The sequence below is a fragment of the Myxine glutinosa genome, chromosome 4, assembly GCF_964187855.1.
Source record: "Myxine glutinosa chromosome 4, kmMyxGlut1.1, whole genome shotgun sequence".
Classification (NCBI taxonomy): domain Eukaryota; kingdom Metazoa; phylum Chordata; class Myxini; order Myxiniformes; family Myxinidae; genus Myxine; species Myxine glutinosa.
In genome coordinates, this window is record NC_136264.1 from 180,940,324 (window position 1) to 180,956,606 (window position 16,283).

The 16,283-nt window shown below is 32.8% G+C and overlaps 1 protein-coding gene across 7 annotated transcripts in view; it reads left to right on the forward strand.

Moving 5' to 3' along the window:
- The window catches only part of LOC137416490 (SRSF protein kinase 3), a 101,219-nt gene that overhangs the window by 66,893 nt on the left and 18,043 nt on the right, over window positions 1-16,283 (forward strand). For 6 of the 7 annotated variants that reach the window (XM_078776763.1, XM_078776765.1, XM_068102096.2 and 3 more), the window contains 3 exons: window positions 12,133-12,239; window positions 15,684-15,786; window positions 16,147-16,224. In XM_078776763.1, the coding sequence (XP_078632889.1) occupies window positions 12,133-12,239; window positions 15,684-15,786; window positions 16,147-16,224 (288 nt within the window). The remainder of the gene's footprint in view (window positions 1-12,132; window positions 12,240-15,683; window positions 15,787-16,146; window positions 16,225-16,283) is intronic. The other variant, XM_078776768.1, reaches the window with a different exon arrangement.

Sequence of the window (16,283 nt, forward strand, 5' to 3'; positions counted from 1 at the left end):
CTTTATATAACTCTTTAGAATTATCCTTTATATAACTCTTTAGAATTACCCTTTATATAACTCTTTAGAATTACCCTTTATATAACTCTTTAGAATTACCCTTTATATAACTCTTTAGAATTACCCTTTATATAACTCTTTAGAATTACCCTTTATATAACTCTTTAGAATTACCTTTATATCACTCTTTATAATTACCCTTTATATAACTCTTTAGAATTACCCTTTATATAACTCTTTAGAATTACCCTTTATATAACTCTTTAGAATTACCCTTTATATAACTCTTTAGAATTACCCTTTATATAACTCTTTAGAATTACCCTTTATATAACTCTTTCGAATTACCTTTATATCACTCTTTATAATTACCCTTTATATAACTCTTTAGAATTATCCTTTATATAACTCTTTAGAATTACCCTTTATATAACTCTTTAGAATTACCCTTTTTATAACTCTTTAGAATTACCCTTTATATAACTCTTTAGAATTACCCTTTATATAACTCTTTAGAATTACCCTTTATATAACTCTTTGGAATTACCCTTTATATAACTCTTTAGAATTACCCTTTATATAACTCTTTAGAATTACCCTTAATATAACTCTTTAGAATTACCCTTAATATAACTCTTTAGAATTACCCTTTATATAACTCTTTAGAATTACCCTTTATATAACTCTTTAGAATTACCCTTTATATAACTCTTTAGAATTACCTTTTATATAACTCTTTAGAATTACCTTTTATATAACTCTTTAGAATTACCCTTTATATAACTCTTTGGAATTACCCTTTATATAACTCTTGAGAATTACCCTTGGTTTAACTCTTTAGAATTACCCTTTATATAACTCTTTAGAATTACCCTTTATATAACTCTTTAGAATTACCCTTTATATAACTCTTTAGAATTACCCTTTATATAACTCTTTAGAATTACCCTTTATATAACTCTTTATAATTACCCTTTATATAACTCTTTAGAATTACCCTTTATATAACTCTTTATAATTACCCTTTATATAACTCTTGATAATTACCCTTTATATAACTCTTTAGAATTACCCTTTATATAACTCTTTAGAATTACCTTTTATATAACTCTTTAGAATTACCCTTGATTTAACTCTTTAGAATTACCCTTTATATAACTCTTTAGAATTACCCTTTATATAACTCTTTAGAATTACCCTTTATATAACTCTTTAAAATTACCCTTTATATAACTCTTTCGAATTACCTTTGATATAACTCTTGAGAATTACCCTTGATTTAACTCTTTAGAATTACCCTTTATATAACTCTTTAGAATTACCCTTTATATAACTCTTTAGAATTACCCTTTATATAACTCTTTAGAATTACCCTTTATATAACTCTTTGGAATTACCCTTTATATAACTCTTTAGAATTACCCTTTATATAACTCTTTAGAATTACCCTTTATATAACTCTTTAGAATTACCCTTTATATAACTCTTCAGAATTACCCTTTATGTAACTCTTTAGAATTACCCTTTATATAACTCTTTAGAATTACCCTTTTTATAACTCTTTAGAATTACCCTTTATATAACTCTTTAGAATTACCTTTTATATAACTCTTTAGAATTACCCTTTATATAACTCTTTAGAATTACCCTTTATATAACTCTTTAGAATTACCCTTTATATAACTCTTTAGAATTACCCTTTATATAACTCTTTATAATTACCCTTTATATAACTCTTTAGAATTACCCTTTATATAACTCTTTAGAATTACCCTTTATATAACTCTTTAGAATTACCCTTTATATAACTCTTTAGAATTACCCTTTATATAACTCTTTAGAATTACCCTTTATATAACTCTTTAGAATTACCCTTTATATAACTCTTTATAATTACCCTTTATAATTACCCTTTATATAACTCTTTAGAATTACCCTTTATATAACTCTTTAGAATTACCTTTTATATAACTCTTTAGAATTACCCTTGATTTAACTCTTTAGAATTCCCCTTTATATAACTCTTTAGAATTACCCTTTATATAACTCTTTGGAATTACCCTTTATATAACTCTTTAGAATTACCCTTTTATAACTCTTTAGAATTACCCTTTATATAACTCTTTAGAATTACCCTTTATATAACTCTTTAGAATTACCCTTTATATAACTCTTTAGGATTACACTTAATATAACTCTTTAGAATTACCCTTTATATAACTCTTTAGGATTACCCTTTATATAACTCTTTAGAATTACCCTTTATATAACTCTTTAGAATTACCCTTTATATAACTCTTTAGAATTACCCTTTATATAACTCTTTAGAATTATCCTTTATATAACTCTTTAGAATTACCCTTTATATAACTCTTTAGAATTACCCTTTTTATAACTCTTTAGAATTACCCTTTATATAACTCTTTAGAATTACCCTTTATATAACTCTTTAGAATTACCTTTTATATAACTCTTTAGAATTACCCTTTATATAACTCTTTAGAATTACCCTTTATATAACTCTTTAGAATTACCCTTTATATAACTCTTTAGAATTACCCTTTATATAACTCTTTATAATTACCCTTTATATAACTCTTTAGAATTACCCTTTATATAACTCTTTAGAATTACCCTTTATATAACTCTTTAGAATTACCCTTTATATAACTCTTTAGAATTATCCTTTATATAACTCTTTGGAATTACCCTTTATATAACTCTTTAGAATTACCCTTTATATAACTCTTTAGAATTACCCTTTATATAACTCTTTAGAATTACCCTTTATATAACTCTTTAGAATTATCCTTTATATAACTCTTTAGAATTACCCTTTATATAACTCTTTAGAATTACCCTTTTTATAACTCTTTAGAATTACCCTTTATATAACTCTTTAGAATTACCTTTTATATAACTCTTTAGAATTACCCTTGATTTAACTCTTTAGAATTACCCTTTATATAACTCTTTTGAATTACCCTTTTTATAACTCTTTAGAATTACCCTTTATATAACTCTTTAGAATTACCTTTTATATAACTCTTTAGAATTACCCTTTATATAACTCTTTAGAATTACCCTTTATATAACTCTTTAGAATTACCCTTTATATAACTCTTTAGAATTACCCTTTATATAACTCTTTATAATTACCCTTTATATAACTCTTTAGAATTACCCTTTATATAACTCTTTAGAATTACCCTTTATATAACTCTTTAGAATTACCCTTTATATAACTCTTTAGAATTACCCTTTATATAACTCTTTAGAATTACCCTTTATATAACTCTTTAGAATTACCCTTTATATAACTCTTTATAATTACCCTTTATATAACTCTTTATAATTACCCTTTATATAACTCTTTATAATTACCCTTTATATAACTCTTTAGAATTACCTTTTATATAACTCTTTAGAATTACCCTTGATTTAACTCTTTAGAATTCCCCTTTATATAACTCTTTAGAATTACCCTTTATATAACTCTTTGGAATTACCCTTTATATAACTCTTTAGAATTACCCTTTTATAACTCTTTAGAATTACCCTTTATATAACTCTTTAGAATTACCCTTTATATAACTCTTTAGAATTACCCTTTATATAACTCTTTAGGATTACACTTAATATAACTCTTTAGAATTACCCTTTATATAACTCTTTAGGATTACCCTTTATATAACTCTTTAGAATTACCCTTTATATAACTCTTTAGAATTACCCTTTATATAACTCTTTAGAATTACCCTTTATATAACTCTTTAGAATTATCCTTTATATAACTCTTTAGAATTACCCTTTATATAACTCTTTAGAATTACCCTTTATATAACTCTTTAGAATTACCCTTTTTATAACTCTTTAGAATTACCCTTTATATAACTCTTTAGAATTACCTTTTATATAACTCTTTAGAATTACCCTTTATATAACTCTTTAGAATTACCCTTTATATAACTCTTTAGAATTACCCTTTATATAACTCTTTAGAATTACCCTTTATATAACTCTTTATAATTACCCTTTATATAACTCTTTAGAATTACCCTTTATATAACTCTTTAGAATTACCCTTTATATAACTCTTTAGAATTACCCTTTATATAACTCTTTAGAATTATCCTTTATATAACTCTTTGGAATTACCCTTTATATAACTCTTTAGAATTACCCTTTATATAACTCTTTAGAATTACCCTTTATATAACTCTTTAGAATTACCCTTTATATAACTCTTTAGAATTATCCTTTATATAACTCTTTAGAATTACCCTTTATATAACTCTTTAGAATTACCCTTTTTATAACTCTTTAGAATTACCCTTTATATAACTCTTTAGAATTACCTTTTATATAACTCTTTAGAATTACCCTTGATTTAACTCTTTAGAATTACCCTTTATATAACTCTTTAGAATTACCCTTTATATAACTCTTTAGAATTACCCTTTATATAACTCTTTAGAATTACCCTTTATATAACTCTTTCGAATTACCTTTGATATAACTCTTGAGAATTACCCTTGATTTAACTCTTTAGAATTACCCTTTATATAACTCTTTAGAATTACCCTTTATATAACTCTTTAGAATTACCCTTTATATAACTCTTTAGAATTACCCTTTATATAACTCTTTGGAATTACCCTTTATATAACTCTTTAGAATTACCCTTTATATAACTCTTTAGAATTACCCTTTATATAACTCTTTAGAATTACCCTTTATATAACTCTTCAGAATTACCCTTTATGTAACTCTTTAGAATTACCCTTTATATAACTCTTTAGAATTACCCTTTTTATAACTCTTTAGAATTACCCTTTATATAACTCTTTAGAATTACCTTTATATCACTCTTTATAATTACCCTTTATATAACTCTTTAGAATTACCCTTTATATAACTCTTTCGAATTACCTTTATATCACTCTTTATAATTACCCTTTATATAACTCTTTAGAATTATCCTTTATATAACTCATTAGAATTACCCTTTATGTAACTCTTCAGAATTACCCTTTATATAACTCTTTAGAATTACCCTTTCTATAACTCTTTAGAATTACCCTTTTTATAACTCTTTAGAATTACCCTTTTTATAACTCTTTAGAATTACCCTTTATATAACTCTTTAGAATTACCCTTTATATAACTCTTTAGAATTACCCTTTATATAACTCTTTAGAATTACCCTTTATATAACTCTTTAGAATTACCCTTTATATAACTCTTTAGAATTACCCTTTATATAACTCTTTATAATTACCCTTCATATAACTCTTTAGAATTACCCTTTATATAACTCTTTAGAATTACCCTTTATATAACTCTTTAGAATTACCCTTTATATAACTCTTTATAATTACCCTTTATATAACTCTTTATAATTACCCTTTATATAACTCTTTAGAATTACCCTTTATATAACTCTTTAGAATTACCTTTTATATAACTCTTTAGAATTACCCTTGATTTAACTCTTTAGAATTCCCCTTTATATAACTCTTTAGAATTACCCTTTATATAACTCTTTGGAATTACCCTTTATATAACTCTTTAGAATTACCCTTTATATAACTCTTTAGAATTACCCTTTATATAACTCTTTGGAATTACCCTTTATATAACTCTTTAGAATTACCCTTTATATAACTCTTTAGAATTACCCTTTATATAACTCTTTGGAATTACCCTTTATATAACTCTTTAGAATTACCCTTGATTTAACTCTTTAGAATTCCCCTTTATATAACTCTTTAGAATTACCCTTTATATAACTCTTTGGAATTACCCTTGATTTAACTCTTTAGAATTACCCTTTATATAACTCTTTGGAATTACCCTTTATATAACTCTTTAGAATTACCCTTTATATAACTCTTTAGAATTACCCTTTATATAACTCTTTAGGATTACACTTAATATAACTCTTTAGAATTACCCTTTATATAACTCTTTAGGATTACCCTTTATATAACTCTTTAGAATTACCCTTTATATAACTCTTTAGAATTACCCTTTATATAACTCTTTAGAATTACCCTTTATATAACTCTTTAGAATTATCCTTTATATAACTCTTTAGAATTACCCTTTATATAACTCTTTAGAATTACCCTTTTTATAACTCTTTAGAATTACCCTTTATATAACTCTTTAGAATTACCCTTTATATAACTCTTTAGAATTACCCTTTATATAACTCTTTAGAATTACCCTTTATATAACTCTTTAGAATTACCCTTTATATAACTCTTTAGAATTACCCTTTATATAACTCTTTAGAATTACCCTTTATATAACTCTTTAGAATTACCCTTTATATAACTCTTTATAATTACCCTTTATATAACTCTTTAGAATTACCCTTTATATAACTCTTTAGAATTACCCTTTATATAACTCTTTAGAATTACCCTTTATATAACTCTTTAGAATTACCCTTTATATAACTCTTTGGAATTACCCTTTATATAACTCTTTAGAATTACCCTTTATATAACTCTTTAGAATTACCCTTTATATAACTCTTTAGAATTACCCTTTATATAACTCTTTAGAATTACCCTTTATATAACTCTTTATAATTACCCTTTATATAACTCTTTATAATTACCCTTTATATAACTCTTTAGAATTACCCTTTATATAACTCTTTAGAATTACCTTTTATATAACTCTTTAGAATTACCCTTGATTTAACTCTTTAGAATTCCCCTTTATATAACTCTTTAGAATTACCCTTTATATAACTCTTTGGAATTACCCTTTTTATAACTCTTTAGAATTACCCTTTATATAACTCTTTAGAATTACCCTTTATATAACTCTTTAGAATTACCCTTTATATAACTCTTTAGAATTACCCTTTATATAACTCTTTAGGATTACACTTAATATAACTCTTTAGAATTACCCTTTATATAACTCTTTAGGATTACCCTTTATATAACTCTTTAGAATTACCCTTTATATAACTCTTTAGAATTACCCTTTATATAACTCTTTAGAATTACCCTTTATTTCACTCTTTAGAATTACCCTTTATTTCACTCTTTAGAATTACCCTTTATATAACTCTTTAGAATTACCCTTTATATAACTCTTTAGAATTACCCTTTATATAACTCTTTAGAATTACCCTTCATATAACTCTTTAGAATTACCCTTTATATAACTCTTTAGAATCACCCTTGATTTAACTCTTTCAAATTAGCCTTCATATAACTCTTTAGAATTACCCTTTATATAACTCTTTAGAATTACCCTTTATATAACTCTTTAGAATTACCCTTTATATAACTCTTTAGAATTTTTTTTTTTGTTTGTTTGTTTTTTTGTATACTGAATCGAGGCTCGTGAAAGAGCTAACATTTATTTCACAAACAAATCAACCAGACAAACAAAATATACAAAAAGAGGGAGCGGAAGACAAGATGGGGAGAGAAGGGGAAGCACACAACCACAACATTTGAGAGCAGGGAGAAGTGTGGGAGGGAGAGGGCTTGGGGGCAGGAGGCGTGGGAGGGGGAGGGGGGCGGGGGGGAGAGGTATAAAATACCTGGCACAAAGGGGACCGAAATTAGCGGGGGTAGAAAAGATCAAGGTTTTGGATGGGGAGGATAAGAGATGGTGGTGAACAGCTGTTTTAAAGACCTGGAGGGTGGAGTGGGATTGAAGAGAGTGAGGGAGTTTGTTCCAGAGGCGGGAGAAAAGAGGAATGAAGGAGTGAAGGTGAGCAGAAAGTCTTGATTTTGGCAGTTTAACCATAAGAGGGTTGCAGGCAGATCTTGTGCGACCTGTAGGAATATTTGGGGGACAGAGCCCAGAGAGGGCTGGGGGGGGGCAAGGCCAGAGAGGAGTCGGTAGAAGACGGAAAGACGACCAACCTGCCTGCGGTGAGTGAGTGAAAGGCCCTTGGAGTTAGCTTCATCGCGGGAGATTCCAATGATTCTGAACGCTTTGGTTTCAACAGCGTGAAGACGGGCTAGGTGTGAGGCAGCAGCACCAGCCCAGAGGGGAGAGCAGTATTCCATTGAGCTGCGGATGAAAGCCTTGCATGTGGTGAGGAGCTCAGGTGTGCCAAGGAAGGACTTCGCACGACGGAGGATGCCCAGTCGGCGACTGGCTTTGGAGGCCAGATTTGAAATGTGGTTTTCCCAAGAAAGATCATGGCAAATAGTGAGACCCAAAAGCTTGAGTGACAGAACTTCTTGGAGAGGATTATTCAGAAAGTGGATGGGAGGGTTTTCCAGTCGGTCTTTTCGGAGAGACATCGTAAGAGTGTGAGATTTATCAGGATTGAAAGACATAAAGAAAGACTCTTTATATCACTCTTTATAATTACCCTTTATATAACTCTTTAGAATTACCCTTTATATAACTCTTTCGAATTACCTTTATATCACTCTTTATAATTACCCTTTATATAACTCTTTAGAATTATCCTTTATATAACTCTTTAGAATTACCCTTTATATAACTCTTTAGAATTACCCCTTTTATAACTCTTTAGAATTACCCTTTATATAACTCTTTAGAATTACCCTTTATATAACTCTTTAGAATTACCCTTTATATAACTCTTTAGAATTACCCTTTATATAACTCTTTAGAATTACCCTTTATATAACTCTTTAGAATTACCCTTTATATAACTCTTTAGAATTACCCTTTATATAACTCTTTATAATTACCCTTGATATAACTCTTTATAATTACCCTTGATATAACTGTTTAGAATTACCCTTTATATAACTCTTTAGAATTACCCTTTATATAACTCTTTAGAATTACCCTTTATATGACTCTTTGGAATTACCCTTTATATGACTCTTTAGAATTACCCTTTATATAACTCTTTAGAATTACCCTTTATATAACTCTTTAGAATTACCCTTTATATAACTCTTTAGAATTACCCTTTATATAACTCTTTATAATTACCCTTTATATAACTCTTTATAATTACCCTTTATATAACTCTTTATAATTACCCTTTATATAACTCTTTAGAATTACCCTTGATTTAACTCTTTAGAATTACCCTTGATTTAACTCTTTAGAATTCCCCTTTATAGAACTCTTTAGAATTACCCTTTATATAACTCTTTAGAATTACCCTTTATATAACTCTTTAGAATTACCCTTTATATAACTCTTTGGAATTACCCTTTATATAACTCTTTAGAATTACCCTTTATATAACTCTTTAGAATTACCCTTTATATAACTCTTTAGAATTACCCTTTATATAACTCTTTAGAATTATCCTTTATATAACTCTTTAGAATTACCCTTTTTATAACTCTTTAGAATTACCCTTTATATAACTCTTTAGAATTACCCTTTATATAACTCTTTAGAATTACCCTTTATATAACTCTTTAGAATTACTCTTTATATAACTCTTTCGAATTACCTTTATATCACTCTTTATAATTACCCTTTATATAACTCTTTATAATTACCCTTTATATAACTCTTTAGAATTATCCTTTATATAACTCTTTAGAATTACCCTTTATATAACTCTTTAGAATTACCCTTTATATAACTCTTTAGAATTATCCTTCATATAACTCTTTAGAATTACCCTCTATATATAACTCTTTAGAATTACCCTTTATATAACTCTTCAGAATTACCCTTTATATAACTCTTTAGAATTACCCTTTATATAACTCTTTAGAATTACCCTTTTTATAACTCTTTAGAATTACCCTTTATATAACTATTTAGAATTACCCTTTATATAACTCTTTAGAATTACTCTTTATATAACTCTTTCGAATTACCCTTTATATAACTCTTTAGAATTACCCTTTATATAACTCTTTAGAATTACCCTTTATATAACTCTTTAGAATTACCCTTTATATAACTCTTTAGAATTACCCTTTATATAACTCTTTAGAATTACCCTTTATATAACTCTTTCGAATTACCTTTATATCACTCTTTATAATTACCCTTTATATAACTATTTAGAATTATGCTTTATATAACTCTTTAGAATTACCCTTTATATAACTCTTTAGAATTACCCTTTATATAACTATTTAGAATTATGCTTAATATAACTCTTTAGAATTACCCTTTATATAACTCTTTAGAATTACCCTTTATATTACTCTTTAGAATTACCCTTTATATAACTCTTTAGAATTACCCTTTATATAACTCTTTAGAATTACCCTTTATATAACTCTTTAGAATTACCCTTTATATAACTCTTTAGAATTACCCTTCATATAACTCTTTAGAATTACCCTTTATATAACTCTTTAGAATTACCCTTCATATAACTCTTTAGAATTACCCTTTATATAACTCTTTAGAATTACCCTTCATATAACTCTTTAGAATCACCCTTGATTTATCTCTTTCGAATTAGCCTTCATATAACTCTTTAGAATTACCCTTTATATAACTCTTTAGAATTTTTTTTTTTGTTTGTTTTTTTGTTTTTTTGTATACTGAATCGAAGCTCGTGAAAGAGCTAACATTTATTTCACAAACAAATCAACCAGACAAACTAAATATACAAAAAGAGGGAGCGGAAGACAAGATGGGGAGAGAAGGGGAAGCACACAACCACAACATTTGAGAGCAGGGAGAAGTGTTGGAGGGAGAGGGCTTGGGGGCAGGAGGCATGGGAGGGGGAGGGGGGGGGGGGAGAGGTATAAAACACCTGGCACAAAGGGGACCGAAATTAGCGGGGGTAGAAAAGATCAAGGTTTTGGATGGGGGAGGATAAGAGATGGTGGTGAACAGCTGTTTTAAAGACCTGGAGGGTAGAGTGGGATTGAAGGGAGTGAGGGAGTTTGTTCCAGAGGCAGGAGAAAAGAGGAATGAAGGAGTGAAGGTGAGCAGAAAGTCTTGATTTTGGCAGTTTAACCATAAGAGGGTTGCAGGCAGATCTTGTGCGACCTGTAGGAATATTTGGGGGACAGAGCCCAGAGAGGGCTGGGGGGGGGGGGCAAGGCCAGAGAGGAGTCGGTAGAAGACGGAAAGACCACCAACCTGCCTGCGGTGAGTGAGTGAAAGGCCCTTGGAGTTAGCTTCATCGCGGGAGATTCCAATGATTCTGAGCGCTTTGGTTTCAACAGCGTGAAGACGGGCTAGGTGTGAGGCAGGAGCACCAGCCCAGAGGGGAGAGCAGTATTCCATTGAGCTGCGGATGAAAGCCTTGTATGTGGTGAGGAGCTCAGGTGTGCCAAGGAAGGACTTCGCACGACGGAGGATGCCCAGTCGGCGACTGGCTTTGGAGGCCAGATTTGAAATGTGGTTTTCCCAAGAAAGATCATGGCAAATAGTGAGACCCAAAAGCTTGAGTGACAGAACTTCTTGGAGAGGATTATTCAGAAAGTGGATGGGAGGGTTTTCCAGTCGGTCTTTTCGGAGAGACATCGTAAGAGTGTGAGATTTATCAGGATTGAAAGACATAAAGAAAGACTCTTTATATAACTCTTTAGAATTATCCTTTATATAACTCTTTAGAATTATCCTTTATATAACTCTTTAGAATCACCCTTTATATAACTCTTTAGAATCACCCTTTATATAACTCTTTAGAATTACTCTTTATATAACTCTTTAGAATTACCCTTTATATAACTCTTTAGAATTACTCTTTATATAACTCTTTAGAATCACCCTTTTGTTCAAGTAATTTGTTCAGGGAGCCAGAAATTGCTTGCCTTATCTTCACGAAGGATACCATGGGATCTTTAACATCCACCAACTAATGATAGCAGATGCAACACCCAGGTGAACTTTTATCAATGGGACGGCATATGCAATTCCTACGCCCTGCTGGCGAAACACTCGGATGATATTGTTTGCAGCTGGGCCAAGGGGCAAACCCAGCTCAGAAGCAAGTTTGCATCCCTCTAGGGCCCAGGCCATGCTGTCAGCCCAAATTCTCACACATCACATGTGAATGGACATCTTCGGCTGCGAAAGGCAAACCAACAACAACTTTCATTTGTGTGCGACCTGAATCGAACCTGAATGAAGGAAGGCTATTTGTGACCTTAATTTTGGGCTTGGCTCGGCTCTTGCTTTCAACTTTACGACATACTCCTCTTCGACTTGCCCTTCTGAATGAGCCAGACATCTGCATGGTGCTGGAGCTATTGGGTAGTAATCTTCTTCGGTGGCTACATCGGGGTAGAAGGCGAGGCCTTCCACTCCCATGTGTTCGAGCAATAACCCGCCAGGTGAGGAAGAACTTTTATGAACTCAATAAGGCTGCCTTCTTCACCAGAAAGTTTGTGCGTTGCTCACACACTGCTCTGGCCTCTTTACTTCCTTTAGTGATAGAAATTGCTCAAAAAATGTATTTTTTGTTTAATGGCAGGGTTGCTCTGTTCTGTTGTTTTTCTGTTGACATTTTGATAAGGTAATTATTTTTCATTGTGGGGTCTAAAACACTTCCTTACTCCCAGTGAGGAATTTAAGCTGGGATAATTTAATATTACCTTCCACATGGCTACAAAGGCTTAAATGGAACCACAGAACCTTAAATATTAGGAGCTTTTAAGGCACATATGGAGCGATAAAAAAAAAATCCAAAAATCTTTTTATTTTCAAAATTTAATTTTTTTTTGGTTTTAAACACTCCTCGGCACTCACTGATGAAGCTCTTAAAGTTTGACGAAGATCCTTTTGGCCATATCGGACAAAAGTGATAACACACAGACAGACAAACATCTCTATTATCTTACTATAATTCACCAAATGTCTGTCTGTCTGTCTGTCTGTTCCCAGGTATCGCAAAAACGGCTGAACCAATCGCAACGAAATTTTGGGTGGGTAATCCTGGGACCCCCTGGAGTAAAATAGGCTATATTGTTTTTCCCTTTTTCTTTTTTCCAATTTTCAAATTTTTCCAATTTCCAAATTTTTCAATTTTCCAATTTTCCAGTTTTCCCAAACACTACAACAACAACAACAACAACAGCAGGCATTTTAAGGCCATTTTCCCTGCTAGAGCGGGGGTTAGCCTTGCGGTCCCCATGACAATCTTCTCCATTTTGCCCTATTTTCTGCATCTCCCCTTGTTAAGCCACTTTCCCGCATTTCTTCTTCCACCATCTTTAGCCAAGTCTTTCTCGGTCTTCCCCGTCCTCTACTGCCTTCTACATTCATTTCCATCACTCTTCTCAACCAGTCACTTTCATCCTTCCTCAAAACATGACCAAACCATCTCAACCTGTTTCTCTTCACAGCATCCATCACAGGGTCTATTCCCATCATCTTTCGCAATTCATCATTTGTCTTCCTCTCTCTCAACGATACTCCACACATCCACCAAACCATTCGCATTTCTACCCTTTCCGGCCTTCGTTGCTGCCCTACGCTCATGACCCATGTCCGCTCCGATATAATCATAACACTTCTCACTCATGCAGCATACACCTTTCCCTTCATCTTCAATGACACTGCCCTCCTTGTCAGCACGCCACTCAGTTCCCGAAACTTCTTCCATGCACATCTCACTCGAGCAACCATTGCAGAGTCTGATCCACCTTCTCCATTCAGCACGTCTCCTCGGTAACAAAATGTTTTCACACCTTCCAGCTTCACGCCGTCTCCAAGATCCAACTCAACATTTCCTCCATCTGCAGCTCCCTCTGTGCACACCTTACACTTGAATGTAGCTGCCACACTGGTTAATGACCCTCTCAGACCACTACATTTTTGATGAACCCACTCAGCGCACATTGTACAATGAACGGAGTTCACTCCAACACCCTTCCTGCACACAGCACACGGCCACCTCCCAGTTCTTTCCACCTCACCACATGCTTTACCACTTGCCATCACCTTCGTCTTTCCGATATTCACCTTGAGACCTTTTGCCTCCATACATTCCTTCCACTTATTCATCTTCTCCTTCAGTCCACCCATACTCTCCGCAATCAACACCAGATCATCTGCATACAACAACTCCCACAGTAAACCCTCCATTACATTCCGAGCCAGCACCTCCATCACAGCTACAAATAGTATTGGACTTAGTACCGACCCCTGATGCACTCCCACCTTCACCTCAAACTCAATACTGTTCCCGCCCTTCGTCCTTACAGCTGTGTGTGCTCTTTCGTACATTGCCATCACGACTCTGATCAACCATTCCTCCATTCCTAACTTCCTCAATGCCCATGTCACTACTTCACGTGGAACACCATCGAATGCTTTCTCCAGATCAACAAACACAATAAACAACTTCTTCCTCTTCTCCTTGAACTTCTCCTGCAACTGCCTCACAATAAAAAGCGAGTCTGTCGTTCCTCTTCCTGGCATAAATCCAAACTGCATTTCGTCAATCTTCACTTTCTTCCTTATCCTCCTCTCCAACACCCTTTCCAATACCTTCATTCCATGCTCCAATAATTTTATCGCTCGATACTAGCCACAGTCCAGAGGGTCACCTTTCCCCTTGTATAGAGGGACAAGGGTACTCAGTTCCCAATCCACTGGAATGCGGCCTTGTTTCACCACCAGATTACAGAACTCTGTCATTCTCTTCACACCCCAATTTCCCACTGCCTTCAACATATCTCCCACAACTCCCGTCGGCCCTCCCGCTTTTCTACTCTTCATTGCTTTTATCGCTTCCTCAACTTCCTTCTCAGTTATCTTCTCTGCTGGTCCTAAAACTGGGTTACTCTCTATGTTGCCATCCCATTCATTCTCTGCATTCAACATAACAAATGTTGTGGTTGTGTGCTTCCCCTTCTCTCCCCATCTTGTCTTCCGCTCCCTCTTTTTGTATATTTTGTTTGTCTGGTTGATTTGTTTGTGAAATATATGTTAGCTCTTTCACGAGCCTCGATTCAGTATACAAAAAAAACCAAAAAAAACAAACAAACAAAAAAACAGCATTTCCATATATCTTTTACATCTTCCTTTAATTCCATCTGGGTCCACAACGATTTGTCCCACTTCATCCTTCAAGCAACTCACCCCCATCACATCACACCTCTCTTTCGCTATGTGCTTTGCAATCCTGAATACTGCTCTCTGACCCTCTTACGAATCCAAGCGTTCTCCGAACATTTTCCTACATGCCTCCTGAGCCTTTGCTACCTCTTTCTTTGCAGCCTTCTTGGCTGCCTTATCATTTTCATACTCTGTCTCTTCTGCCCCCGTACCCTTCGCCTTCTGCCACTCCTTGAACATCTTCAAGTATTTCCAAACACGATGAAATAATAGTGATGTGGCTTTTATTGAAATTCTACAAATACTGTTTAGATTTTGATGATTTTCGTGTGATATGATTTAACGGATGTTTTCTATGAATCGTTTAAAATAAAAAAGCCTTCAATTTCTGATATTTTGCCTTTTCATTTGGGCCTCCCAATTGAAGCCCCGCCCATAGGGCGGGTACCGTTGCTAGTAGTAAAGATGACATATTTGTTGAAGAACATAGTCGGCCAAAATCGGAACCCAAACTACCTTGAAAGAGATGACGTTTGACAGGTGGCACCGTATCGGGCACAGAAAACCTTGGCCACTACTTATTGGTTGGTTTGCATGTTATCATTCCCTTCTAAATCCCTGGTTCATGGTGACATTTGTCGGCCATGCTCAATGCTGTGGATATAAATGCCGTTTGATTGAGCCGTGCTGTTGTTCGGTTTGCTGTGCTTTTGTAGGTATTGGAGGGACTAGCGTACCTGCACGGCCGCTGCCAGGTTATCCACACAGACATAAAACCTGAAAACGTGCTGCTGTGTCTGGGTGGCATTCAGGAACCAGGTACCAAAGAAAATGTCATGGGTTTATGTTTTAATGGTGTTGGAAATTGTGACGTCGATGCACAATGCAGGTTTTAACCTCTCCGAGTCATTTATTGTAATGTATTTCATTGCTGGACTCCAAAATAAGCATAAATTTTACACGTAAAGGTAATCATTTCTTTCTTCCTTAATAAAGAGGCATTTTTGGTTATGATCGTTTTCTTATCTGAGAATCATTTTGTTAATCTAGAAATGTGCCCATCGGTTTAAATGACAATATATACACAGGTCAGTGCAAGATTGCATATGGAAAATGTTTTGGAGGGAAGGATTATTTCTTGTTCAACTTATGAGAATTGAAAATTAATTGTTTAAAAAGCAGGGACTGGAGACATGTCGTGGAGGGTGGGTGAAGAAGAAGCATTTCATGCACGCCCTGCGCCATGTGTAAAGAAAGGTGAGTGAGTGAAAATACATTTTATTTGTTGTCGTAGGTCTACAAGAGCCCCGCATGGT